Source organism: Pristis pectinata, chromosome 3, assembly GCF_009764475.1.
Source record: "Pristis pectinata isolate sPriPec2 chromosome 3, sPriPec2.1.pri, whole genome shotgun sequence".
NCBI lineage: Eukaryota > Metazoa > Chordata > Chondrichthyes > Rhinopristiformes > Pristidae > Pristis > Pristis pectinata.
Window position 1 is genome coordinate 10484888 of NC_067407.1, and position 27591 is coordinate 10512478.

At 44.6% G+C, this 27591-nt stretch overlaps 1 protein-coding gene across 1 annotated transcript in view; it reads right to left on the minus strand.

Moving 5' to 3' along the window:
* Positions 1 to 3189: 3189 nt before the first annotated feature.
* LOC127568923 (calcium-activated chloride channel regulator 1-like) overlaps positions 3190 to 27591 on the minus strand; it is a 40698-nt gene continuing 16296 nt past the window's right edge. The window contains exons 5-12 of the mRNA XM_052013183.1: positions 23115 to 23280; positions 15491 to 15712; positions 14899 to 15123; positions 14644 to 14821; positions 13318 to 13424; positions 12340 to 12561; positions 8623 to 8884; positions 3190 to 3386 (exon numbers count right to left, since the gene is read on the minus strand). Coding sequence (XP_051869143.1) covers positions 3190 to 3386; positions 8623 to 8884; positions 12340 to 12561; positions 13318 to 13424; positions 14644 to 14821; positions 14899 to 15123; positions 15491 to 15712; positions 23115 to 23280 — 1579 coding nt within the window. The remainder of the gene's footprint in view (positions 3387 to 8622; positions 8885 to 12339; positions 12562 to 13317; positions 13425 to 14643; positions 14822 to 14898; positions 15124 to 15490; positions 15713 to 23114; positions 23281 to 27591) is intronic.

Here is a 27591-nt window from a genome sequence, read left to right on the forward strand (position 1 = left end):
GCCCAATAGTAACAGGGATATTGAGGAGCAGATAGGGAAACAGATCCTGGAAAAGTGTGATAATAACAGTTGTCATGATGGGAGATTTTAATTTTCCAAAATTCGATTGGCATCTCCTGAGAGCAAGGGGTTTAGATGGGATGGAATTTTTTTAAGTGTGTTCAGGAAGATTACTTGACACAATATGTACATAAACCTACAAGAGGAGAGACTGTACTTGATTTGGTATTGGGAAATGAACCTGGTCAGGTGTCAGATCTCTCAGTGGGAGAGCATTTTGGAGATAGTGATCATAATTCTATCTCCTTTATAATAGCATTGGAGAGAGAGAGAGAGGAACAGACAAGTTAGAAAAGCGTTTAATTGGAGTAAGGGGAATTATGAGGCTCTTGGGCAGGAAATTGGAGGCTTAAGTTGGGAACAATTGTTCTCAGGGAAAAGTACGGATGAAATGTGGCAAATGTTCAGGGTGTGGCGACTCACCGTTTAGTCGGGAGAACCGGCTCGGCAGTCGGGTCGCGCAGCGTCGGAGCGACGAGGCCCAAGATGGCGGCGGGCCTCGTCTTTCCGAGCGACGGGGAGAACCCGCGCGCGGGAAAGTCTTGATGATGTAGTACTTACGTCATTGCCGGTTGTATTGGGCGGGAACAGTCTCCCTTAAAGGGCCCGCGCAAGGCGGGAAAATAAACCAGTTCTTGTTTGGCAATCCTCCGACTAGCGTCTTGTTTTATTCCACCGTAGCAACCGCTACAAGGGGATATTTGTGTGGAGTTCTGCATAGGTATGTTCCAATGAAACAGGCATGTTATGATAGGGTACAGGAACCGTGGTGTACAAAGGCTGTAATAAATCTTAAGAAAAAAAGAAAAGCTTACAGAAGGTTCAGGGAGCTAGGTAATGTTAGAGATCTGACAAGGCTAACAGGAAGGAACTTAAGAAGGAAATTAGGAGAGCCAGAAGGGGCCATGAGAAGGCCTTGGCGGGCAGGATTAAGGAAAACCCCAAGGAATTCTACAAGTATGTGAAGAGCAAGAGGATAAGCCGTGAAAGAATAGGACCTATCAAGTGTAACAGTGTGAAAGTGTGTATGGATCTGGAGGACATAGCAGAGGTACTTAATGAATACTTTACTTCAGTATTCACTATGGAAAAGGATCTTGGTGATTGTAGTGATGACTTGCAGCAGACTGAAAAGCTTGAGCATGTAGATATTAAGAAAGAGGATGTGCTGGAGCTTTTGGAAAGCATCAAGTTGGATACGTCGCCGGGACTGGATGAGATATACCCCAGGCTACTGTGAGAGGCGAGGGAGGAGATTGTTGAGCCTCTGGTGATGATCCTTGCATCATCAATGGGGATGGGAGAGGTTCTGGAGGATTGGAGGGTTGCAGATGTTTTTCCTTTATTCAAGAAAGGGAGTAGAGATAGCCCAGGAAATTATAGACCAGTGAGTCTTACTTCAGTGGCTGGTAAATTGATGGAGAAGATCCTGAGAGGCAGGATTTATGAACATTTGGAGAGGTATAATATGATTAGGGATAGTCAGCATGGCTTTGTCAAGGGCAGGTCCTGCCTTACGAGCCTGATTGAATTTTTTCAGGATGTGACTAAACACATTGAAGAAGGAAGAGTAGTAGATGTAGTGTATATAGATTTCAGCAAGGCATTTGATAAGGTACCCCATGCAAGGCTTATTGAGAAAGTAAGGAGGCATGGGATCCAAGGGGACATTGCTTTGTGGATCCAGAACTGGCTTGCCCACAGAAGGCAAAGAGTGGTTGTTGAAGGGCCGTATTCTGCATGGAGGTCAGTGACCAGTGGCATGCCTCGGGGATCTGTTCTGGGACCTTTACTCTTCGTGATTTTTATAAATGACCTGGATGAGGAAGTGGAGGGATGGGTTAGTAAGTTTGCTGATGACACAAAGGTTGGAAGTGTTGTGGATAATGTGAAGGGCTGTCTGAAGTTACAGTGGGACATAGATAGGATGCAAAACTGGGCTGAGAAGTGGCAGATGGAGTTCAACCCAGATAAGTGTGAAGTGGTTCATTTTCATAGGTCAAGTATGATGGCAGAATATATGATGACAGAAGACTCTTGGCAGTGTGGAGGATCAGAGGGATCTTGGGGTCCGAGTCCATAGAACACTCAAAGCGGCTGCACAGGTTGACTCTGTGGTTAAGAAGGCATATGGTGTATTGTCCTTCATCAATCGTGGAATTGAATTTAGGAGCCAAGAAGTAATGTTGCAGCTATATAGGAGCCTGGTCAGACCCCACTTGGAGTACTGTGCTCAGTTCTGGTCACCTGCACCCTTTCTATGGCTTCCACATCCTTCCTGTAGTGAGAAGAGATTTACAACGATGTTGCCTGGACTGGGGAGCATACCTTATGAAAACGGGTTGAGTGAACTCGGCCTTTTCTCCTTGGAGCGATGGAGGATGAGAGGTGACCTGATAGAGGTGTACAAGATGATAAGAGGCATTGATCGTGTGGATAGTCAGAGGCTTTTTCCCAGGGCTGAAATTGTTGCCACAAGAGGACACAGGTCTAAGGTGCTGGGGAGAAGGTACAGAGGAGATGTCGGTTAAGTTTTTTTTTACTCAGAGTGCTAAGTGTATGGAATGGGCTGCCAGCAACAGTGGTGGAGGTGGATATGATAGGGTTGTTTAAGAGACTTTTGGATAGGTACATGGAGCTTAGAAAAATAGAGGGCTGTGGGTAAGTCTAGTAATTTCTAAGGTAGGGACATGTTCAGCACAACTTTGTGGGCCGAAGGGCCTGTATTGTGCTGTAAGTTTTCTATGTTTCTATGAATATTGACCTCAATAGGATCAAATATTGGGCGAAAAATACATTGTCTGATACCCAAAATCTGTTTAGCACTAGCAACTGAATATTAGTTTCTACCCCATTCTGTTTTATTATCCCTTCTTTCTCTGATAAGAAATTACTACACAGTTCAGTTTAGACAACACATTAAAGAAAACTACAGTATCAATTAGCACTATAAACATAGAACAGCTTCAGATTTCTATCAGTAACATGCATCAGGACAATTCTAGCCCTTGATCCCTGACCCTTACACATGCAAATATCATCATTTGCCTTAGAACTTGATATGAGGAGTAAGGATTGAATTAATATAGCTAATGTACTACCCAAAGATTCACCATGACAATAGAAGTTCTAACTTGCTATTGCCAAATATTTATTACCATTTTCCGTGTATCCTGGTATTGGCATGACCTGTCTCTCTGTTTTGATTGTTATCCTTGTAGTACCTTCATTTCCCTGTACACGCACTTTAACACTGTATCTTCCAGTTCCATTGAAGCTGAGGAAGTACCTAGAGTAAATCCCATCATTCCTGACAATATCAGCACCTAAAGGTAAGGAAAAGTAAATGACTTCAGGTCGAGAAGAGTAAGGAATTGTAATATTGCACTAACATTAGTGCTTGTTATGTAAGTGTAATGGAGATGCTAACCCTCACCGTATTCAATTCATAGCATTGTGGGTATACTCTCACCTCAAGGACTGCAGCAGTTCAAGAAGGCAGCTTACCACCACCTTCTCAAGAGCAACTAGGAATGGACAATTAAATACTGGCTCAGCCTCTGAAGCCAACATCCCGGAAATGAATATAAAAGAGATAGCAACCCAGTTGAAAGGCACCCCATCCACAACCATTCACTCTCTCTTCTGTCAGTGCACAAAAGCAGCAGTTTATACCATCCATAGGATATACTGCAGCACCTTCCAAACCCACAATCTCTACCAGCCTGGGCAAGAGCAGCAAAAATATTGGAATACCACCACCTGTAAGTTGCCCTCCAAGTTGAACACCATCCTGACTTGGAAATATATTGCCATTCCTTCACCATTGCTGGTTCAAAATCCTGGGACTTCCTCCCTAACAGCATTGTGGATATACCTACATCTCAAGGAGTTCAGGGGTTCAAAAAGGCAGCTCACCACCATCTTCTTAATGGCAATTGGGGATGGGCAATTAAACGCCTGGCTCAGCCTGCAAAGCCTACATCCCTTGAATGACTAAAAAACTGACTGGAGAACTTTGAAAGCATACCTTCTGAAACTTCACCACTCAGTTGTCTGTTTTGTTAACTTTTGAAGGAGAGAGTGTACAACTCTGGCATGGGGGTCAGCACTGCAGGTGAACAACTACAAAGTGTCCATTCATTGATGCAATAGAGGACATCTTGGGATGAGCTGGATGTCTGACCACCTCATTTAGAGCATGTTCACAGATAGCTGCTGGAGGAGCTCGGGGTCAAGTAGCAGCTGTTTGACTCTCTCATATGTTGCTTGAGCCTCAGAGTTCCTCCAGCAGTTTGTTTTTTCCTCCATATTCCAGGATCTGCAGCCTCTTGTGTTTCCAGCTGACAGAATAATGTTGGCTGATTTGGGGAGCAGATTCAAGGGCCACATGATTTACTCTTGGTCCTATTTCTTATGATTGTATTTCATCTGTGACCAAATGTTGAGAAGACCTGAGTATGGTGACTGTCAAGGTTGTGACTTTGCCATGACTAAATCATATGCATTTCTTCTATCCTCTAGATGCTTCTTGTGTTGGTGAGTGTCACAGGACATGCATGAAGGCTTCCTTCAGTGGAACCCTCCCCTCCATTGTTACCGTCACAGGATGTACTGTCATACACCCTGGTGGGACTAGTCAAAGACTTTCATCCAGTGATTTGCAACTCATAAGTGAGCGTGACCAGACATGAGGAGCAGAGATAGCTGGAGAGTCCTCATCAGTGAGGTAGGGACAATCCTCTCAAAGTTTTGCTCAGCTAGACATTGATGGGAGAAGGATCCTGGTGGAAGGAGGAGACCTTATGATTTCTTACATCTTATACAAGGATATTGACGCATTCTTGGCATGCTCTGCAATAGTGTAAAGAGCTGAATGGCGATGGGTGGCCCACCTTTAACCTCCTGCTCCTTCTCTTCTATGCTCATATTAATGTAGGCTCAGCAAATGTGATTGACAATGAACCTTTGTAAAAGTATATCTTTATATTTGGAAGTATAAGGAGGCTGCATATTCCTTGAAGATAATCAGTGGAAATACATTTTTTGATAATTAACATTTCATTTCAGATTTCCAAGCAATGGCAATATTTTGCTTTTTGAAATGGGAAGTAGTTGATTAGAAAACAGGGAACAGACATTCTGCATGAGTATGATTGCTGAGCATTGTTAGTTGATGAACATGAATGCATGCAAGGTGGTGATATACCGTCACAGATATAATCTGGCTCTAAACAGGAAACAGTAGGGATTAAAGTATTATTCAGACTGGTAGAAGATGACCAACAAATGGTGCTCAGATGTGGTTGCTGGAACCAAGGTTGTTCATTGTTTACACATTGAACTTAGCAAACAGAAGAGTCGTGGTCATACAGCACAGAAACAGGCTTTTTGGCCCACCATGTCCATGCTGACCTTCAAGTTCTATCTGTACGAATCACATTTACCAGCACTTGGTCTGTAAAATTCAAAAATTTTGCTACTACATTTGCAGTTAACATGCAGGAAGAATGTGACAAAATGTGGTAGGATATAATAAACTTTTAGACTGGGCAAAAGTATTGGCAAATGAGCCTGGTTTCAATGGGTGTTAAATTGGAAGCTTAAAAAGGTGACATTCTTGATAAAGTAATGAACAGGACTTTCTGAATGTCAACTACTGCTAAAAAGCACAATAACATTTGTTGCTTGTTGTTCTCCATTAATATTTGGTTCCATTGACCAAGAGGATTGAAGAGAATTGACAAGGGCAGGGCCATAGATGTGGTCTACATGGACTTTAGCAAGACTTTTGACAAGTTCTTGCATGGTAGGCTGGTGTGGAAGGTTAGATCACATGGAATCGAGGTTGAACTAGCCAATTGGTTACAAAATTGGCTTGGTGGAAGGAGCCAGAGCGGGATAGTGGAGTGTTGTTAATCAGATTGGAGGGCTGTGACCTCAGGGATTGGTATTGGAATCACAGTTGTTTGTCATCTTTATTAATGATTTGGATGACAAGATTGTTAACATGGTTAGTAAGTCTGGACGATACAAAAGTTGGTGGATTAGTGGACAGTGAAAAGGGTTATTGAAATTTACAAGGGGCTGTAGACCAACTTGGGAAGTGGTCCAGAGAATAGCAAACATAATTTAACTCTGATAAGTACTAGGTATTGCACTTTGGTAAGTTAAACCAGGGCAGAACTTGCACAGTAAATGGTAAGGCCCTGGAGAGTGTTGTAGACAGAAGGAACTAGGGCTACAGGTACATAGTTCTCTGAAAGTGGAGAAATAGGGATATAAGGTGGTGAAGAAGTTGTTTGACATGCTTACCTTCATCAGACAGGGCACTGAGTACATCATGTTACAGTTGTACAAGGGAATGTGAGACTACACTTGGGGTATTGTGTGCATCTCTGGTCACCTAGCTATTGGACAGATGCCATTAAGCTGGAAAGGGTGCAGAAAAGATTCATGAGGATGTTAACAGAACTGGAGAACTTAAACTTGAAAAGATTGAATTTTTTGAGGATGTGACTAAACACATTGAAGAAGGAAGAGCAGTAGATGTAGTGTATACGGACTTCAGCAAGGCATTTGATAAGGTACCCCATGCAAGGCTTATTGAGAAAGTAAGGAGTCATGGGATCCAAGGGGACATTGCTTTGTGGATCCAGAACTGGCTGGCCCACAGAAAGCAAAGAGTGGTTGTTGAAGGGTCATATTCTGCATGGAGGTCGGTGACCAGTGGTGTGCCTCAGGGATCTGTTCTGGGACCTTTACTATTTGTGATTTTTATTAATGACCTGGATGAGGAAGTGGAGGGATGGGTTAGTATGTTTGCTGATGACACAAATTGTTGGAGCTGTTGTGGATAGTGTGGAGGGCTGTGAGAGGTTACAGTGGGACATAGGATGCAAAACTGGGCTGAGAAGTGGCAGATGGAGTTCAACCCAGATGAGTGTGAAGTGGTTCATTTTGGTAGGTCAAATATGATGGCAGAACATAGTATTAATGGTAAAACTCTTGGCAGTGTGGAGGACCAGAGGGATTTTGGGGGTCTGAGTCCATAGGACACTCGAAGCGGCTGCACAGGTTGACTCTGGTTAAGGAGGCATATGGTGTATTGTCCTTCATCAATCGTGGAATTGAATTTAGGAGCCAAGAAGTAATGTTGCAGCTATATAGGATCCTGGTCAGACCCCACGTGGAGTACTGTGCTCAGTTCTGGTCACCTCACTACAGGAAGGATGTGGAAGCCATAGAGAGGGTGCAGAGGAGATTTACAAGGATGTTGCCTGGATTGGGGAGCATGCCTTATTAGAACAGGTTGAGTGAACTCAGCCTTTTCTCCTTGGAGCGACGGAGGATGAAGGGTGACCTGATGGAGGTGTATATGATGAGAGGCATTGACCGTGTGGATAGTCAGAGGCTTTCACCGGCAACAGTGGTGGAGGTGGATACGATAGGGTCTTTTAAGAGACTTTTGGATAGGTACATGGAGCTGAGAAAAATAGAAGGCTATGGGTAAGCCTAGTAATTTTTAAGGTAGGAGCATGTTCAGCACAGCTTTGTGGGTCGAAGGGCCTGAAATGTGCTGTAGGTTTTCTATGTTCTAACTATAAGGAGAGACTGGATAGGCTGGGACTTTTTCCCTGGAGTGTAGGAGGCTGAGGGGTGACTTAGAGGTCTATAAAATCATAAGTACCATGAATAAGGTGAATGGTCACAGTCTTTTTCCCAGGGTAGGGGAGTCTAAAACCAGAGGGCATAGATTTAAGGTGAGAGGGGAAAGATTTAAAAGGGATCAGAGGAGCAACTTTTCCACCAACGGTGGTGGGGATATGGAACGAGCTGCCAGAGGAAGTGATAGAGGTGGGTGCAATTGCAATGTTTAAAAAAACATGCACAGGAAAGGTTTAGAGGGTTATAGGCCACATGCGGGAAAATGGGACTAGCTCAAGTAGACTACTTGTTCAGCATGGAAGAGTTGAGCTGAAGGGCTGATGTCCATGTTGTATAACTATGACTCTATAACATCATTAACCGGGGGTGGGGGCGGGGGTGTAGGGGTTCTGTGGAGGTTGAGGTAAATGCGCAATGCTGCATACACCACCCCTCTTCCTCATATCTTCACCTCCTAAAAACAAGGAGCGGAAGTTGGTCCCACTGACTCTAGGTCAGAGTTGGTTGCAATTTTGTTTTCTCATTCCATTTACTTTTGACACACTTCCACCGATTGTTTGGGAGATGAGCTTCACCAGAGTAGAAACTCTCCAATGAAATTACACTAGTTCCTGACAAACCTGGAAATTCCCAAAGTATGTGAAGGTGCCAAGCTTCAGTCTGACGCTAAGTTGATTGTATGGTAGAGTCACGGGAAAGTTCTGGCCTCAGGAGACCAACTTTCTGGCTTGGCAATCAAAAATGCTAAGATTCAAACCAAACTCATGTCATAAATGCCTACATTACTATCGTTCATGTACTTAAGGAAAGGAAGCTAAATTTTGATATATCTACATTTTATATGTACTATAGAACTACACTTTCTTATTCACAGGGACATTTAATGTATCCTACCTAAGCCATCATCAGAAAGCTCCTGTTCAATTGGAGGACCACTGGGACGTTCAATAATAGCTGTCACATTTGCATATAGGACTGGTAGAAATCCATGACTAACTTCCACATTGATAACCATTGGGCCGGTGGAATCCTTTATGCCAATGTACCCCTTAACTTTGATTGGTGGAACTTGTGCATCTGCTGCTTGGGATGTTACTGTGATTGTTATAACCTGTTTGCCTCCAGGATTCAGGATGCTGTAGATCCAAGTTCCAGTCTAGGAAACAAAAAGTCAATGTTACATTTACGACATATATGGGCTTCCTCAATGACTTGTTCTATATAGTTCAGCATAGTCCAAGTGTTATTCTCTGTCTATGCCAACTTATCATCCTAGATTTTAAATTTAACCTCGTTGTCACTTGCTGGGCTTAGAAGGGATGGTCGTGACACAGCCAACATTACTGGAAAAATTTCAATGTGAAATCAGGTGAACTCCAGATGCCTTCCATGGCTGAAGTCTCATGGCTGTCATTCATATGTAAAGATATTTTATGCACAACTGAGAGGAACCTGCAATGTTTCCATGAGCCTATTGTGCTTGTCCTTCTTGATGATAGAGGTTGTGATCTCCACATTGTTTTGGCAAGTAACTGCAGTACATTATGTAGATGGTACACACTTCAGCCTTGGTGCACAATAAATGGAGAAAGTGAATGATGCAGTAACAAAAAAAACAGCTTTGAAGGACTCAAAGATCCATCATTTCATGGACTCAATACTGCAGAGTGTCCATAGTTTCTGAAATGAAACTAGAAAATGCTGGAAAAACTCAGGTCAGGCAGCATCTCTGGAAGGAGAAACAGCTAATGTTGACAAAGGATTATGGACCCAAAATGTTGACTGTTTGTCTTTCCATCAAATCTACTTGGTCTGCTGAGTGTTTCTGATATTTTTTGATTTTATTTCAGATTTCTAGCATCGTCAGTTCTTTAAAAAAAATTCCATTTACTGATGTCCAGGTTCTGATATGGTCTGATATCCTCCACAATGCACACCTGTCAAGAGACACTCTGCTTTCTCTACAACATGCACTGAGTATGGTTTGATGAGAGTGACCAGGGGATCAAGGATGAAGCTTGTGACCTATGACCTAAATTACAAATTGTGGATAGAAAGAGCACAGAAGTCCTGCAAATGGCCAATAATTATAATATGCATAGATTCTTCAGGATTGTCAACAGGCAAAACACCCACAGAAGCAACCTACTGAGAGGCATGAATGGAGGAGTTGGCTGAGTACAGAGAGGCAGTCAGTGCCCACAAGAAGGAACATTTTGAAGATCTCATTAATTGAGATTACCTTTGATGTAAATGTTCTTGATTAGGTCCCACAGCACAGTAGCCTGTATAATTGCAGCACTAAAGGTCAAAAATGCCATTCTATAGCTGAAAAACAACAAAGCCTACAGGCCATATAAAATCCCTGCTGAAAAGCTGAACTAGATGGAGAAGTACTTCCAGTATGAATTCATGAGCTCATCTCTCTGATCTGGGAAGAGTAGAACATGCCAAGGGATATCAGAGATGGCATCATCGTGACCATCTTCAAGAAAGGAGAGAGGTCCACAGGAGTCTCCCTGTTGTCTGTTACAGGGAAAAGCTTTGCAAGAATTGTCCTCAACTCCCTACTCTGTGGCCAAAGTATTAGAGTTGCAATGAGGACTCTGCCCCTCAAGTGGCACAATGAAATCCAAGAAATATGAGGGAACAGTATTAACCAATGTATGTGGCTATTTCAACCTTACAAAATTCTTTAAAGGAGAAACCTTGTCAAAATTGGCTGCCCTAACGAACATACTACATCTGCTCCACAATGACATACAAGCCATGGTCTTGACCATTGAGTGCAGTACAGACCAAACCCAGTGCTGACTGGATTCCAACCTGCTCCTCAATCTTCTTCACTGCAATGCTGCATGTTATCCCCAGTAATTTTCTCCTTTGAATGGAGTTAATCTACAGGGCAAACGAGGATGTTCATCCTTCACTCCAGAGCCAAGCTCATTCTAATCATCATTAATGGTATGCAGATGATACTTGTGTTTGTATGCCTGAGCTCCATTCACTGAAGCATATGATAAGAAGAGACTTGCATTAAACATCCAGAAGATAAAGGACCTCACTAACCTGCCCATATTGCTCAATATTGCACCCCTGCCCCCTGCAACAGTCATGACCCATGGCGAGACTCTGGGAAAACATGGTCCTATTTCCATATTTCAGGAGCTGCCTCTCAGTTAAGACAGACATTGATAACAAAATTCACCACCACCTCCACTGTGTCTGTACAGCTTTCAGCCAACTGATGAAAAAGGTTTACAGAGATTGAGACCTCAAATTTGTCACCAATCACCTGGTCTATCCAAGAGTATTGATCCCTGCCCTCTTGCAGATTCTCTACAGTGGACAACCTCCAATAAACACCTGAAAGTGGTGTCACAGTGGTGAAAAAGCATAGGAGACTGAGGGGTGATCTTAGAAGTGTATAAATAGGGTGAATGGACACAGTCTTTTTCCCAGGTTTGGGAAACAATAACTAAAGGGCATAGATTTAAGGTGAGAGGGGAAAGATTTAATAGGAACCTGAGGGGCAACTTTTTTGCACAGCTGGTGGTGCATATATGGAACAAGCTTCCAGAGGAAGTGGTTGAAGCAGGTACAATAACAGCATTTAAAAAGACAGTTGGACAGGCACATGGATATGAAAGGTTTAGGGGGATATAGGTAAAACACAGGCAAATGGGTCTAGCTTAGGTGGGCATCTTGGTTGTCATAGACAGGTTGGGCTAAAGGGGCTGTTTCTGTGCTGTATTACTTTATGACCTCTGAGCACTGGAGAAATATCACCACTGTTTTCTCTGCAAAATATTCCAATGTCGGTATCCTCTTCTAGGTCAACGTTGCCAGCATTGAAGCTCTGAGCCAATTGTTGAGCATCAAATACCCAATACCAGACTTACATAACAAGCTCTCTACTCTGGACTCCATAACAGCAAGAGATTTTTGAAGAAAAATCCTCAACAACTCATGGAGTGGCTGGAGCATAATTGTGCAAAGCAGAGAATGAGCATCTGGGAAGGAATTGAGCACCTTTAGCCTCTCCAATGGGATCATATGGAGGCCAAGTGTAAACACCCGAAGGGACATATAACGTATCAATCTATCGCTCTCCTGTTCATCGAAACACCACCCCTGCATCCCGCATAGGATTCTTCAGTCACCTTGGAACCACAAATCTGGATTGGAAATCATCCTGGACTTCGAAGGACTGCCTAAGGTTTAAGGAAGTCAATTGAGAAGGCTGCTTTGTCTTGCTTGGTGTCAAGCTACTTGTTATTTGAGTCATATTCCTAACTCATACCTTGCAGATCATGGAAAGGCTTTTGGAAGTCGGGAGGTGTACCATGCTCTCACTGTTCATTAACATAAAAGTTGTTGTATAGAATAGGGACACAACTGTACAGGCAATGGACTTCAAGAAGCAAGCTGTATTTACACGATATAGCCAGAGGGAAAATAGTTTGGCTTTTAGACAGTAGAATGGAAAACATGGGTGACTGAAGCAAAATCAGAAAATGCTGGAAATATGCAGCAGGTTATGCAGCCTCTGTGGAAAAAGAAATAGCATTAACATTTCAGTTTAATTATGGCAAGTATTTTAATCCATACCTGTGCTGTGCCATTAATCTTAAGTCGGGCTGTGTACACAATCTGATCTATCTTAAAGTCACTGTTATTGTAAATCTTTCCACTGGGGTCATGCACAAACACATTAGGAGTTTGTGTCTCCCAGATAACCACAAAAGTTGTGTCATTGCCAATAGTCTTATCGATAAAGACAGTGCCATTTAACCAAGTGTCATTGCTGATGTTTCTTCCTAAATTTTCAAGCTGGGAAAAAACAAATAGAACAATATTTTACCATAAAGCAATTGTTAAAGGAAGAGAATAATTGCAATGTAATTCCTGAATGACAAATCCCCACTTAAATTGTGTGATGAAATTCAAAAACTGTAGTTGAATTGCAGATGAGACAGATAAAATAGAAGAGAAAATATACTTCTATTAGCTGTGATAATTTGCAAAAGTCATAATATATAAAACTGCATAAGTACTTTTAATAAAAAAACTGGAAAATGCTGAAAAGGCTTAGCAGGTCAGATAGCATTCATGGAGAGAGAAATAGAATTAACGTTTCAGGTCCTGCAAAGTGTTTTCAGCATTTTATATCTTTATTTCAAATTTTCAGCATCTGCAGCTTTTTTGATTTTCATGAGCAATTTAATATTTTAAAACATTAAAATAATGCCATTAACACATTAAATAATTAAATCTCGAGACACATCTCCAGGTGCACCTCAGCTCTTTGCTCCATTTCAGGCAGGTGATTAGCTTGAGTTCATGGGATTTGCTGTAGGAACATGAGTATTGGTGTGGGGTTGGATGGGCAGAGAGCAAGCCTCATGGGCAGCCAAGGGGTAGTTCAGGGACTCCAGGAACAGCTGAGATAGAGGTCAGAGACTCCATAAGTGGCCGAGGTAAAAGCATGAGGGCCTGGAATTGAGAGCGGTTGGATGATTTGGCCTGTTGCAGTAATTTCTGCAAATATGGCAATTTAAGTAGTGCCTTACTGAAAGACAATCAAACCTGGACGGGCTGTTGGCTGCTGTCACCATTTGCTGATACTAATCCTGTGAAAGAATCAATTAATCCACTTGTATCCAGGTTATCAGTTGCTGCAAACTGTAAGCCCCCTGCAGAATTAAAATAACAAGTTTTATGGTCAACTTGGGTAATATCAATGACCTATGCCATTTAAGAAGTTAACAAATAAGCATTGTGAAATGTGACCAGATCGGTCCAACTGCACTAAAGTAGTTTAACACTTTAGTCCTGGCTTTCATAACTTCCAGTACAAATAAAATATGAAGAGGTGGGAAATACGGAGTTTAAAATGACAAATGAATACTTGAGCCAACCCTTTAAGACTGCTCCACTGTTCGGTGGAATGAGGATGATTTGTATTATAGCACAATAACTTCAATGAACTAGGTTCATTCCTGACCTATGGTTCTATCTGTGTGCAGTTTGCATGTTCTCCCTGTGACCACATGGGTTCCTCCGCATACTGCGGTTTCCTCCACAGACGTGCAGATTGGTAGATTAGTTGGTCACTGTAAATTGCTCCTAGTGTGTAGGTGAGTGGTAGACAGAGGATTTGAATAGAATGTGGGGAGAATCAGTTACAGGGAAATTAGTGTAGGAATGGGATTGCTCTATGAGCCAGCAAAATGGCTTATTTCTATGCTGCATGGAAACATGGAACTATGGACTCTGAACTGGAAGGGCTAAGCAAACCATTCAGTTCAGGGCATTTATTAGTGCACAATAAATGTGGGTCTTGCCATCAACAGATGAAAAACAACAGATGATAAGATTTTGGTTTACTCAGAGGTTCAAATTTGAACTATCGGAAGGATTAGAGTCAGCTGGTAAAGAAGCATTTAAGTTGTTTAGTCGAGTAGCTGGGGATGAATATATGGATGACATAAAATTGTGAAGTTAAAAAGTCCCTTTCCATGGCTTATATGCTTTGTAGTACAAAGGCACTAATTTGTGTTAGCTGAGTAATCCTTTCATTATACCTTTACAAAAATCTGTATGGTATGACTTGTGCACAATAGAATCATAGAAGGATGCCAACTTCCTTCTTATCATTGCTGAATTGGGTTTGGACCAGGAAGAAAATCAGGAAAAAAAGTCCCACTAATTCCAGATTTTGGATGAACTCCAAATTTAATGCTTTCACCTGAAGTTCTCTTGTTGTTGTTTACATTATGCTGGCTAATTTAATATAAACCTGTTAATACCTGCAAAACAAATGTGAAAGTGAATCCCCTGGAACCAGCATGTGAAATGTTTGCACTCCTGGTTTCCCAGCAGATAATTGCAGGGTCTTTCAATGCCAGTTACCTGTCATAGTTGAGAGCTGTTCTAACTCTTCAGCTGCAGATGGGCCTAATACAATGGTGTGGATTACAGCTCCACTTCCTTCTGCTTCTGGGAAGCATTTGCTTATTTGATGATCTATTCCATCTGTCAGTAGAATGATTTCATCACCCTTTGTAGTACCGTCATCACCACGAAGTACCTGCAGCAATCAGTTATCAACATGAAAAAAATGTAACATTTGAAATTAACAGAATTGGCCAAACTTTATAGCCTTACCTCAAAGCCAGACCAAACCCCTGCACAAATGCTGGTTCCCCCACCAGCTGATATTGGTAACAGCTGTACAAGATCCTCCCTTATGGTGTCATTATCAATCCTTTTTAACTGTGTTTTAATGCTTGCACTATGGTTAAAAATGACAATTCCAACTTGTGATCTTGTTTCAACAATCTGCAGTAGGAAGATCTCGGCTGCTTGTCGGAGCCTGACAATGCGATTCTCCTGCGTATCAGAAGAGCACAATTCAACATCCAGCAAACCTCATTTATTTGATTTTCTTAAACTCTGCATTTTAAGAAAGATTTTTAAAAATTAATGTAAATTTAGATTAATCAAGCAGCCTGCTTTGCCCTGGTTGGTGTTGAGTTTCTCCTTCATTGTTGCTTGATCCACAGACACTCATGCAAGTAGAAGACCATCCATCGCATTCTGCACCCATGCCTTGTACATGGTGGAGAGGACTTTGGGGGAGCCAGGAGGTAAGACAGTTCCATCAGAATACCCAATCTTTGAACTGGTCTCGTTGAAAGTCACACAACAGCAGAAAATTCAGTACAAAATTGTAATAGAATATCATAAAAGACCTTACCAATCTCATGCTTCCTGATACATCAAGGACTAAACAAAGCACGCGATCCTTGGCACGTAGAAGTGTGAAATTTGGTTTGACTGAACCCATGTGGCGTGAGGAAATATTTCTGAAATCTTCTGACTTGTTGATCACTTCCCAATTGCTCCTGTAATTGCACATTCTATTCTGCATGTTGGGTGCTTCAGGATTGTGAGTATCAGAATCACAGAATTGATCTACCTGGAAATTTGTACCAACAGGGTTAAAAGAGGTGAAAACATTGGAAAAAGTCATCTCTGCTTAAACATATTCAATAAAATCAGGCCAATTGTAAAATTATAATATAGTATGATTATTAGTGAGGCTTGAATGTAAGGTCTTCCAGGCAAGTGGAGAGTATTCTGAGACAAACTGGAAGGGCACCAATGTCTTTGCAGGGAGGTTTGCTAATACTACTTGGGAGGGTTTAAACTAGTGTGCAGGAACATGGGAACCAGAACAGTAGCTTGGCAGGTGGAATGATTGAGGTTAAGGTCGAAGTTCATTGAAGTAAGATTAATAGCAATAATAGGCAAGGCCAAGTTAATAACAGGGCAGGACTAACAGGAGTATAATGGGTAAAGCAAATGAGATTAGAGCCAGATAAGTACACTGAACTAAGGTGTTGTAACCTTTACAGAAACTCGGTTGAGAGAAGGGCAGAACTGGCAGCTTAACATTGCAGGGTACAGATGTTTCAGACATGATAGGGGGGATGGAAAAGAGGTGGGGGATTCCATTCAGGAGAATGGCACAACTGTATTGAGGGTTCAAGACTAAGAAAGGTCAACTCACTATGACAGGGTTATACCACAAGCCTCCCAGTAGCCAGTGCGAGCTAGAGGAACACATATGCAGGCAAGTCATGGAAAGATGTTAAAAACAACAGTGTTGTTTTTTAATTTTCCTAATCTTCACTGGGAATCCCTTAGTGCTGTCACAAACCAGCAACAAAAGAAACACACTGAGCATGATTCAGTGTTAAAAACTATTTTATTAATCACTACTTATGATAATACGTAAAATAAAAGTAAAAATGTTAGTATGTTAGAATTCAAAAATGTTAAACCTGGAACGTTAACCCCAAAACTAAACTCGTCGTGTGTGTGTGTGACAAAGTCCAAAACTCCCAGTTCCGGAATGGTTCTTAAAGTTCAGTTCCGCAAGCCATAAGGTGAAACATGAGCAAGGGCTTCTTCAACAACCACCGTTGTCTGAAGATAAGATGTAGATGTAGAAAAACATAGAGAGAGTACATACGAAATCCAAATGTTCCATGATGGAACCCAAACGACACTTCAGTGTTTACTCGGTAGTGACTTCCTCACCCCAAAAAGCATCCGAACCGTGGTCGTCCACACACAAATACCTGTTTCCTTCTACAGGTCAGCAACAAAGTGAACTCCACCGGATTACTTCCAACTTCCATACATGGATTTCAGTGGCAAACACAGTTATTGTTTCTCATCCATCGATAGAGAAAACAAGCAGGCTGGTGTCTCTCTCCCTTCTCTCTCTCTCTCTCTCTCTCTCCTTCTTCTTCTTCTAACCTCTTCAACAACGTCATTACGTCCTTTATCTTCTATTGACGTAAGCACGCCCCACACACACATACACACACACTCTCTATCTTAAAGGGACTTGCACTGAGTCCGTAACAGTGCCAGGGGATTAGATGGGGCAGAATTTGTTAAGTGCATCCAGGAGGGATCCTTGGAACAATATGTTGATCATCAAACTAGAGATGGGGCTGTACTAGAGTTTGAACAATGGGCCTGGTTGGTTGATCGAAGTTTCAATGGTGGAGCATCTTGGGATTAGTGATCATAACTCTGTAAGTCTTACGGAACCCCGCCTGCGTTACGGGGTGGCGTAGTGGGGGTGGGGTAGTGGGGGTGTGGCAGTGGGGTGCCGTCCTAGAAAATGGTTCATATTGAAATTTTCCATAATGTGAAGCTGTGTCATCTGTGTATGACCAATAAACATGAGAAAAGTACATTTTATATTTATTTAGCCAGATCGTGCTGGGTTGGAAGCAGGAAAGAACTTAAATAGGGTATTAGGAGGGCTAAAAGGGACGATGAAATGTCCCAGGCAAGTCAGTTTAAGAAGAATCCATGTTATTTTACATGTATTTTAGGAGCAAGCGGGTAGCTAGGGAAAGGGTAGGTCCACTCAAAGACAACAGAAGGAATTTCTGCATGAAGCCAGAGGAAGTGGACAAGGTCCTTAACGAGTACTTCACATCAGTATCTATCAAGGAGCAGGACATGAATGATGGTGAGATTAAGGAGGAGTTGATGTGCTTGGGCATGTTGATATTAAGAAGGAGAAGATATTGTTAATACTGAGAAACATTAAGGTAGGTAAGTCCCCAGGGTTTGATGGAATCTATCCCAGGATTCTGAGGGAGGCAAGGGAATAAATTGCAGGGGTCTTGACAGAGATCTTCAGCCACAGATGAGGTCCCAGAAGGCTGGAAAATAACCAGTGTCCTTCCTTTGTTTAAGAAGGGCAAGAAAGACAAACCAGGAAGTTATAGGCCAGTCAACCTAGGGAAGTTAATTGGGGATGATTCTTCAGCATGAGATTTACTCGCATTTGGAAAAGCATGGATTTATTAGGGAAAGTCAGCATGGCTTTGTGCAGGGGAAGTCTTGTCTCACAACTTTGAATGAGTTTTTTTGAGGAGATGATGAAGATGATTGACAATGGAAGAGTAGTGGATGTTGTTTACATGGACTTTAGTGAAGCATTTGACAAGGTCCTCATGGTAGGCTAATCCATAAAATTAAGTCACATGTGATCCACAGTGAATTGGTAAGTTGGATACAAAATTGGCTTGGTCATAGAACACAGAGGGTAGTGGTGGAGGGGTGTTTGCCTAACTTGAGGTCTGTGACTAGTGGTGTTCTACAAGGATCAGTGCTGGGACCTGTATTGTGATGTGATATGATCTGGATGAAAAAGTAGGTGGGCTGATTAGTAAGTTTGCAGATGACGTAAAAATTGGAGGAGTTGTGGGGAACGAGGAAGGTTGTCGAAGGATAGAGTAGGATATAGATCAGTTGGAAATTTGAGCAGAAAAATGTCATAGAGTCATAGAGCAATACAGCACGGATACAGGTCCTTTGGCCCAATGAGCCCATGTTATCCACGGTGCCCACCCAGCTAGTCCCAATTTCCTGCATTTGGCCCATATCCCTCTAAGCCCCACCTCTCCTGGTACCTATTCAAGTGCTTCTTAAATGATATTATTGTACCTGCCTCAACCACTTCCTCTGGCAGCTCATTCCATATACTCACCACCCACTGTGTGAAAATGTTCCCCCTTAGGTCCCTTTTAATTCATTCTCTTCTCACCCTAATTCTATGCCCCTTAGTTTTGGACTCCCCTAGCCTGGGGAAAAGACTGTTACTGTCCACCTTAACTATGCCTCTCATAATTTTAAACATTTCTATAAGGTCGCCCCTCATTTTCCTATGTTCCAAGGAATAAAGACCTAGCCTGGCCAACATCTCCTTGTAACTCAGGCCCTCTAGTCCTGGCAACATCCTTGTAAATCTTAAACTTAAATTTCTAGTTTAACCATGTCTTTCCTATAACAGGGTGGGCAATCTGAAGACAGTACTCCAAATGCAGCCTCACCAATGCCTTATACAACTGCAACATAATGTCCCATCTCCTATACTTAATGCCCTGACTGATGAAGGCCAGCGTGCTAAACTTTTTTTCATCACCCTGTCTTCTTGTGATGCCGCTTTCAGTGAACTATGCACTTGTACTCATAGGTCTCTCTGTTCCTCTGTGCCCTACCATTAATAGTATAAGTCCTACACTGGCTTGACTTTCCAAAATACCTCACCTCACACTTACCTATATTGAAATCCATTTGCCACTCCCACTTCCTTAACTGATCAAGATCCCTCTGTAATCTACAATAACCTTCTTCACTATCAACAATACCTCCTAATTTTGTGTCATCCTCAAACTTACTGATCAAGCCTTGTGCATTTGCATCCAATTCATTTATATAAATAACGAATAACAAGGGTCCCAACACCGAACCCTGTGTCAAACCACTTGTCACCAGCCTCTTTTCTGAGAAACAACCTTCAACCATCACTCTCTGCTTCCTGCCTCCGAGTCAAATTTGAATCCACTGAACTAGCTCTCCCTGGGCTCCATGGAACCTAACCTTCCAGACCAGCCTACCATGGAGGACCTTGTCAAAGGCCTTGTTAACGTCCAAATAGACAACATCCACTATCCTACCCTTATCTACCTTTTTGGTTACCTCTTCAAAAAAAAACTAAAAATTTCGTCAAGCACGACTTTCCACACACAAAACTATGCTGACACCGTTGATCAGACTCTGTCTATTCAAATGTTAGTAGATCCTGTTCCTCAGAATTCCCTCTAGTAACTTTCCCACTACTGATGTCAGGCTGACCAGCCTGTAGTTGTCCTTACTACCCTTCTTAAACAACAGAAGGACATTAGCCACCTTCCAGTCTTCAGGAACTTCACCAGTGGCTAACGATGAAGCAAATATCCCCACAAGGGCCTCTTCTCTGGCCTCACACAAAGTCCAAGGATGCACTTGGTCAGGCCCTAGGGATTTATCCACCTTAATGCGTTGTAAGGCTGCAAATACCTCCTCCCTGGTAATATGTATTTCCTCCAAAACTTCTCCGCTAGTTTCCCTTATCTCATGAGCAACCATGATTTGCTCCTCAGTAAGCACTGAAGAGATACTGTATATTTGTTAAAAATCCTACCCATCTCCTGTGGCTCAAGACGTAGGTGGCCCTGCTGATCTCTAAGGGGACCTACTTTCTCCCTAGCCATGCTTTTACCCCTGGTATAGCTGTAGAACCTCTTGAGATTTTCCTTAACCTTACCCACCAGATCCATATCATACCTTCTCTTTGCCCTCCTGATTTCCCTCTTAAGAGTATTCTTAATCTTTTTATAGTCATCAAGGGATTCACTCATCCCCGACTTCCTAAACTCAATGCATGCTTCCTTCTTTTTCTTGACTAGAGCCTCAATATCCTGCATCAGCCAAGGTTCCCTAAACTTGCCAGGTTTACCCTTTACGCTAACAGGAACATACTGCACTCTTAAAAGCCTCCCACTTGCTATTCGTTCCTTTCCCTTCAACAGGCTCACCCAATTGACATCTGCTAGATCCTGCCTAATTTCCCCAAAATTAGCCCTGCTCCAGTTTAGGACCCTAGCCTGTGAACCCATCCTATCCTTTTCCATCACTATCTTAAAACTAATCAAATTTAAGTGTGAGGTGTTGCTTCTTGGAAGGTCAAATGCAAGTGGAATGTATGCAATAAATGACAGGACCCTTTGGAGCATTGATATATGGAGGGATCTTGGGTTGCAAGTCCATAGCTCCTCGAAAGTGGCAACACAAGTGGTTAGGAAGGTAAAGAGGGCATATGACACGCTTGCTTCATCAGATGGGTCACCGAGGATAAAAGTCAGGAAGTCATATTTCAGCAGTATAAATCTTTAGTTGAGCCACATTTGGAGTATTGTGTGAAGTTCTGGTCGCCACACTATAGGAAGGATATGGAGGCTTTAGAGAGGGTGCAGAAGAGGTTTACCAAGATGCTGCCTGGAAGGGAGTGTATTAGCTAGAAGAAGCAGTTGGATTGTTTTCACTGGAGCATTGGACGCTAAGGGACAACCTGATAAAAGTATATAAAATCATGAGAGGCATAGATAGGGTAGATAGTCAGTCTTTTTCCTATTGTGAAAAGGTCGAATATTAGAGGGCATAGGTTTAAGGTTAGAGGAGAAAATTTTAAGAGGTGTGCGATAGAGTGGTAGGTACTTGGAACACTCTGGCAGGGGAAGTGCCAGAAGCAAATACGACAGCGATGTTTAAGAGGCATTTAGATGGACACATGAACAGGCAGGGAATGGTGGGTTACAGACTATGTGAAGGCGGGTGGGATTAGTTTAGATTGGCATCATGGTCGGCATAGACATGCTGGGCTGAAGAGCCTATTCCTGCACGGTACTGTTCTATGTTCTATGGAGATGCTGGATAGGCTTTGGGAAATCAGAAGGTGAAGAATACCTAATCTCAGAACTGACGTTGTACCATTGTATGTATGTAGTTTGTCCAGTTAACTTTCTGGTTAGCAGTGACAACATCACCCTACCCTGCCCCACTCGAACCTCCTAAGACACTAATGGTCAGCATTTGGTGTTGGTGATGAAGCCCAACAATGGCAGATGGTTAGTCTCTCTCTTATTGAAGATTGTATTTGCCTACACTTGTTTGACTTGAATGTTGCTTGCCATTTATGAGGCAGTGCTGAAAATTGTCCAGGGCTTGTAGCATCAGGAAAGAAACTGCTTCATTATCCAAGGATTTAGAAATCAAATTGACTCCTGTGTAAATCTCAGCACACAACCCACTTCTGGCCTTGACACACAAGAAAGGGCATTGATGAAGCAGGTGAAATTGGTTGGACCTTAGAAGGTCAAGGCTGTCCTGCAGTGATGTGGCTAATATGATGTGCTGAGCATCCAGACTATTAACATTAGACCAGATGGTGCTGTAATTCCCACTTTTGGTCCCACATGCTCACACATACCTATAGCAGACATAGATTGCCCATCATGCACTCTTGAGTTGGACAATGATATCGTGAGGTTGACGTAACGTCAGAAAACAAAGAGCAGCGTTCCCACCATCTCCAAAACTTGACAAAATTAGGGAGAAGGCAAAGCTGAAGGGAAGTTCTGGCAGCCAATGCCATTGTTGAATTTAACAGTTTTCAAATGTCTCTGAGATACAATGACATTTAAAACCTATTGAGATTGAAGTTTATCATTTGACAAACAAATAAAGAATGGAAGAAATAAATTTAACCAAAACACAATAAAAGCTTAGAAATAATGAAAAATAATAAAGTAAAATAAACAAATAAATATACTGGTAGTGTAGCAGTTAGCGTAACGCTATTACAGCGCCAGCGACCCGGGTTCAATTCCGGCCACTGTCTGTAAGGAGTTTGTTCTCCCCGTGACTGTGTGGGTTTCCTCACACGTTCCAAAGACGTACGGGTTAGGAAGTTGTGGGCATGCTATGTTGGTGCCAGAAGCTTGGCGACACTTGTGGGCTGTCCCCAGAACACTCTATGCAAAAAGATGCATTTCACTGTGTGTTTCGATGTACATGTGACTAATAAAGAAATCTTACCTTTTCTTTGCCTCCTAATCTGTAGGCTGAGAATCCCTGCTGTAATCAATGGGGCTTCAGATCACACAACAGGCCTGACCTGATGTAGGGTCTGAGAGATAATACGTCAGTGTAATGTTGCGGGATCTCACCAAGACTGGGCACCACCACTGGACTCCATCAGGAATCCAAAAGTGGAGGGAAAACTGACAGATTTGGCCTTTTGAATTCAGCAGTAAATCCCCAGACTCTAGGCATATTGACAAGGGCCATCACTTACTTCAGTTACAATAAGTGAGCATGACTGCTCCATTTGGAACCAACATCCACAGCCAGCACAATCTAGCCAAATAATTGAGGGAAGAAAAGCTTCTAGTGACTCTACTTACATTTGGTAAACCCTGTAAGTACATTATTGAAGATGATGACAATTGATTTTTCTCTGGGAAAAATTTACATTCCTTATTGGGTAATCCTGTGTTTTCATCAATGGTACATGGTGAACAGGAACTGACCTTGCACTCAGCATTCTTTCCTCTTATGCTGAGTGAACATCTGAAAGTCAAAATAATGATTATAAAAGTGTACTTCTGCTTATTTCAGTACATTTGACAGTTTCATCAGAAAAGACAAGGAGTGGCCAGTTTACTGATCTTCTCATTTCCACCCTAGTCTTCAAGTGTGACACATTGCTTGGACCTCCCAGTCCAGCCTTAAAACCCTCCAAAGACTTGAACACTTCTTCACTAAACTAGGATGAATTTTAGTACTGTTCTTTGCAATTGTTGCCACTAATCCTTCCTGTGTATGATATTCTGAAACCCATAATCAAGCCATCCAACTCGATGATTTAATCTTGTCAACAAATCAGAATCAGGTTTATTATCACTGACATATGTTATATAATCTGTTGTTTTGCGGCAGCAGTACAGTGCAAGACATAAAGACATTAGAGATTACTACTATAAGTTACAAAAATAAGTAAATAGTTCAAAAGAGGAATAATGAGGTTGTAGCGGCTAGCTACACGCTATGAAATGAAAGATGCAGAGTCGCTGGTTTCAAAATCAGAGGTCGAATGCGGACCGGGGGCGCCGTGCGCCTTTAGTAGCTGAAAACTTCCCGCGCTACAGTTCCTGCACTGATGTCACGCGCGGGTCAGTTGACCTTCCCGTGCGCGGGCTTTCCCAGCCCAACGCTGGGGAAGAAGGAGGGCCCCGCGCCATCTTGGATCGGGGCCTCCGACGACGTCGCGATGTCGGGAGCCGGTTCAAATGCCGGTGCAGTGAGTCGCTACATAACCCCCCACCTCACCCCCCCACCCCCCCCACAATACCGTCGCGAAAACCAGAATGAAATAAACTATGACTTGGGTGGCCTGCCCTGGCGCCGCGCTCGCTGTACCACCGTGGGTTGGTCCGAGTCTAAATCAGCCGGCTTCAGCCGGTCAACCGTAAACACCTCCTCGCGCCCCCCAATGTCCAGCACGAACGTAGATCCATTGTTCCTGACGACCCGGAATGGCCCTTCGTAAGGCCGTTGCAGCGGTGATCGGTGCGCCCCTCCTGACAAAGACAAACTTACAGTCTTGGAGGGAAATCAGCATATGGGCCAGGACCTTTCTGTGTTGCAAGGTGGGAATCGGGGCCAGGCTTCCAAGCCGCTCATGCAGCCGGTCGAGCCCCGTGGTAGGTCCTTCCTCTGGCCCCCGAGCAGCTGGTAGGAACTCGCCCAGGCCAACTAAGGGCGTTCCGTAGACCATCTCCGTGGACGAGGCACACAGGTCCTCTTTTGGCACGATGCGGGTCCCCAGCAGGACCCAGGGGAGTTCGTCTACCCAGTTGGGCCCCTTAAGGCGGGCCATGAGTGCCAACTTCAGGTGGCGATGGAACCTCTCCACCAGCCCATTGGATTACTGGTGATAGGCTGTGGTGAGGTGGATCCAGGAACCCCACAAGTCGGCGACGGCAGACCACAGGCTGAAGGTGAATTGAGCTCCCCTGTCGGAAGTGATATGTGCCGGGACACCGAAACGGGCTACCCAAGTTGACAAAAGGGCCCGTGCACAGGACTGGGTGGAGGTATCTGCGAGGGGAATGGCTCCCAGGCCAGCGGGTAAAACGGTCGACAATCGTGAGGAGCTACCGCGCTCCTCAGGAGACTGGGAGGGGGCTGACCAGGTCGACATGGATATGGTCGAACCTCCGGCGGGTAGGCTGAAAATCCTGCAAGGGGGCCTTGACGTGCTGCTGTACTTTCGAGGTCTGGCAGTGAGTGCAGGACTGGGCCCACTCGGAAACCTGTTTACGCAGGCCATGCCAGGTGAACTTGTCTGACACCATCTGGACAGTAGTCCGGATGGATGGGTGTGCAAGGCCGTGGATGGCATCAAACACCCGTCTGCGCCAGGCAGCTGGCACGATGGGGCGGGGTCTACCTGTGGAGATATCACAGAGTATGGTGCGCTCATCGGGGCCTATCAGTAGGTCTTGCAGTTGCAGGCCTGAGACTGTGGTGCGATAGCTGGGCATCTCCATGTCCGTTCACTGTGCCTCCGCTAAGGCGCTGAAATCCACCCCCTGGGACAAAACCTGGATGGTGGGCTGTGACAGCGCATCCGCGACCACGTTCTCTTTCCCCTACAGATGGCAGACGCCGGTGGTGAACTCTGAGATGTATGACAAGTGCCGCTGTTGCCGTGCGGACCAGGGATCTGAGACCTTGTGGAAGGCAAAGGTCAACGGCTTGTGGTCGGTGAAAGCAGTAAACGGCCTGCCCTCCAAGAAGTAACGGAAGTGTCTGATGGCCAGGTACAACGCCAACAGCTCGTGGTTGAAGGCGCTATATTTGATCTCTGGTGGTCGAAGGTGCCTGCTGAAGAACGCCAGCGGTTGCCAACACCCTTCGATAAGTTGTTCCAGCACGCCTCCGACTGCTGTGCTGGAGGCGTCGACCATTAGGGCAGTCGGGATGTCCGTGCGCGGATGCAGCAACATGACCGTGTCCGCCAAGGCCTGCTTGGTTTCCATGAACGCGGTGTGAGCCTCTTCCGACCAAACAATGTCCTTGCTTCCGCCTGACAGGAGAGCAAACAACGGGCGCATGATGTGGGCCGCGGATGGTATGAACCAGTGATAAAAGTTTACCATACCGAGGAATTCCTGAAGGCCCTTGATGGAGGTGGGTCGGGCGAAATGGCGGATGGCGTTGACCTTCGCAGGCAGGGGCAAGGCGCCATGTTTGTCGATCCGATGACCCAGGAAATCGATTGTCTCCAGCCCGAATTGGCATTTAGCTGGGTTGACAGTCAGGTCGAACTCCCTCAGGCGAGAAAGAAGTTGGCGGAGGTGCTTGAAATGTTCCTGGTGGCTGTTGCTGGCGATCAAGATGTCGTCGAGGTATATGAAGGCGAAGTCAAAGTTGTGCCCGACTACGTCCGTGAGTCGTTGGAAGGACTGAGCCGGGTTCTTGAGACCAAAGGGCATCCGGACGAATTCAAAGAGGCCGAAAGGTGTGATCAGCGCCGTCTTTGGAATGTCGTTCGGATGCACCGGGATCTGGTGATATCGGCGGACGAGGTCGACCTTGGAAAAAATGGACCGCCCATGTAGGTTGGCAGCAAAGTCCTGAATGTGCAGCACGGGATACCGGTCCGGGGTAGTAACGTCATTGAGGCGTCGGTAATCGCCGCAGGGCCACCAGCCGCCGGCTGCCTTGGGGACCATGTGTAGCAGAGAGGCCCATGGGCTGTCCAACCTGCGGATGATCCCCAGCTCCTCCATTTTTTTGAATTCCTCCTTCGCAAGGCGGAGCTTGTCTGGGGGTAGCCGCCAGGCGCGGGCGTGGAGGGGAGGGCCCTGGGTGGGGATGTGATGCTGGACGCTGTGCTTGGGCAAGGTGGTGGAGAACTGGGGCGTTAGTACGGACGGGAACTCTGCCAGGACCCTGGCAAACTCGTTGGCTGACGTGGTGACTGAGTCGAGGTGTGGGGCCGGCAGCTTGGCCACACCCAACACGAACGTTTGGAAGGTCCTGGCATGTACCAAACGCTTACCCCGCAGGTCAACCAGCAGACCGTTGGCACGAAGGAAGTCTGCCCCAAGGAGTGGTTGCGTGACGGCGGCCAGGATGAACCTCCACGTAAAGTTGCAGGTGCCAAACTGGAGATGTATCAGCCGGGTGCCAAAGGTCCGAATGGCGCTGCCGTTGGTGACTCTGAGGGTGGATCCTGGTTTGCAGTTGCGAGTCTCACAGCCAGTGGGAGGCACGACGCTGACTTTGGCTCCAGTGTCCACTAGGATCCGACGTCCGGAACGCCTGTCCCACACATGCAAGAGGCTATCCGGGTGGCTAGCCGCCGTAGCCGTCAGTGGCGGCTGGCTCTGGCGTTTCCCGGAAACCTGCATGGTGGCCGGCCTGCTGGGCTGCTGGGTACGTGGCGTGGCAACGCGCTCGATGGACGCCCTGCTCTCCGTTCTCGCCCGCCAAAGGACATCCGCCCAGGCCGGGCAGCCACCTTCCAGGGTTCGCTGAAATCGGCATCCGCCAGGAACAGGTGGATGTCGTTAGGTAACTGCTCCAGGAAGATCTGCTCAAACAGCAGACAGGGTTTATGCCCGTCTGCCAGGGCCAACATCTCATTCATGCGCGCAGAGGGGGTCTGTCGCCCAACCCATCACGGTGAAGTAGGCGGGAGGCCTGTTCACGTCGGGAAAGGCTGAAAGTCTCGAGAAGGAGGGTCTTGAACTTATTGTACTTCTCCTCCTCCGGGGGCGCCCGGATGAAATCCTCGACCTGGGCGGCAGTGTCTTGGTCAAGGGCGCCCACCACGTAATAGTACTTGGTGTCGTCCCTGGTGATCCAGCA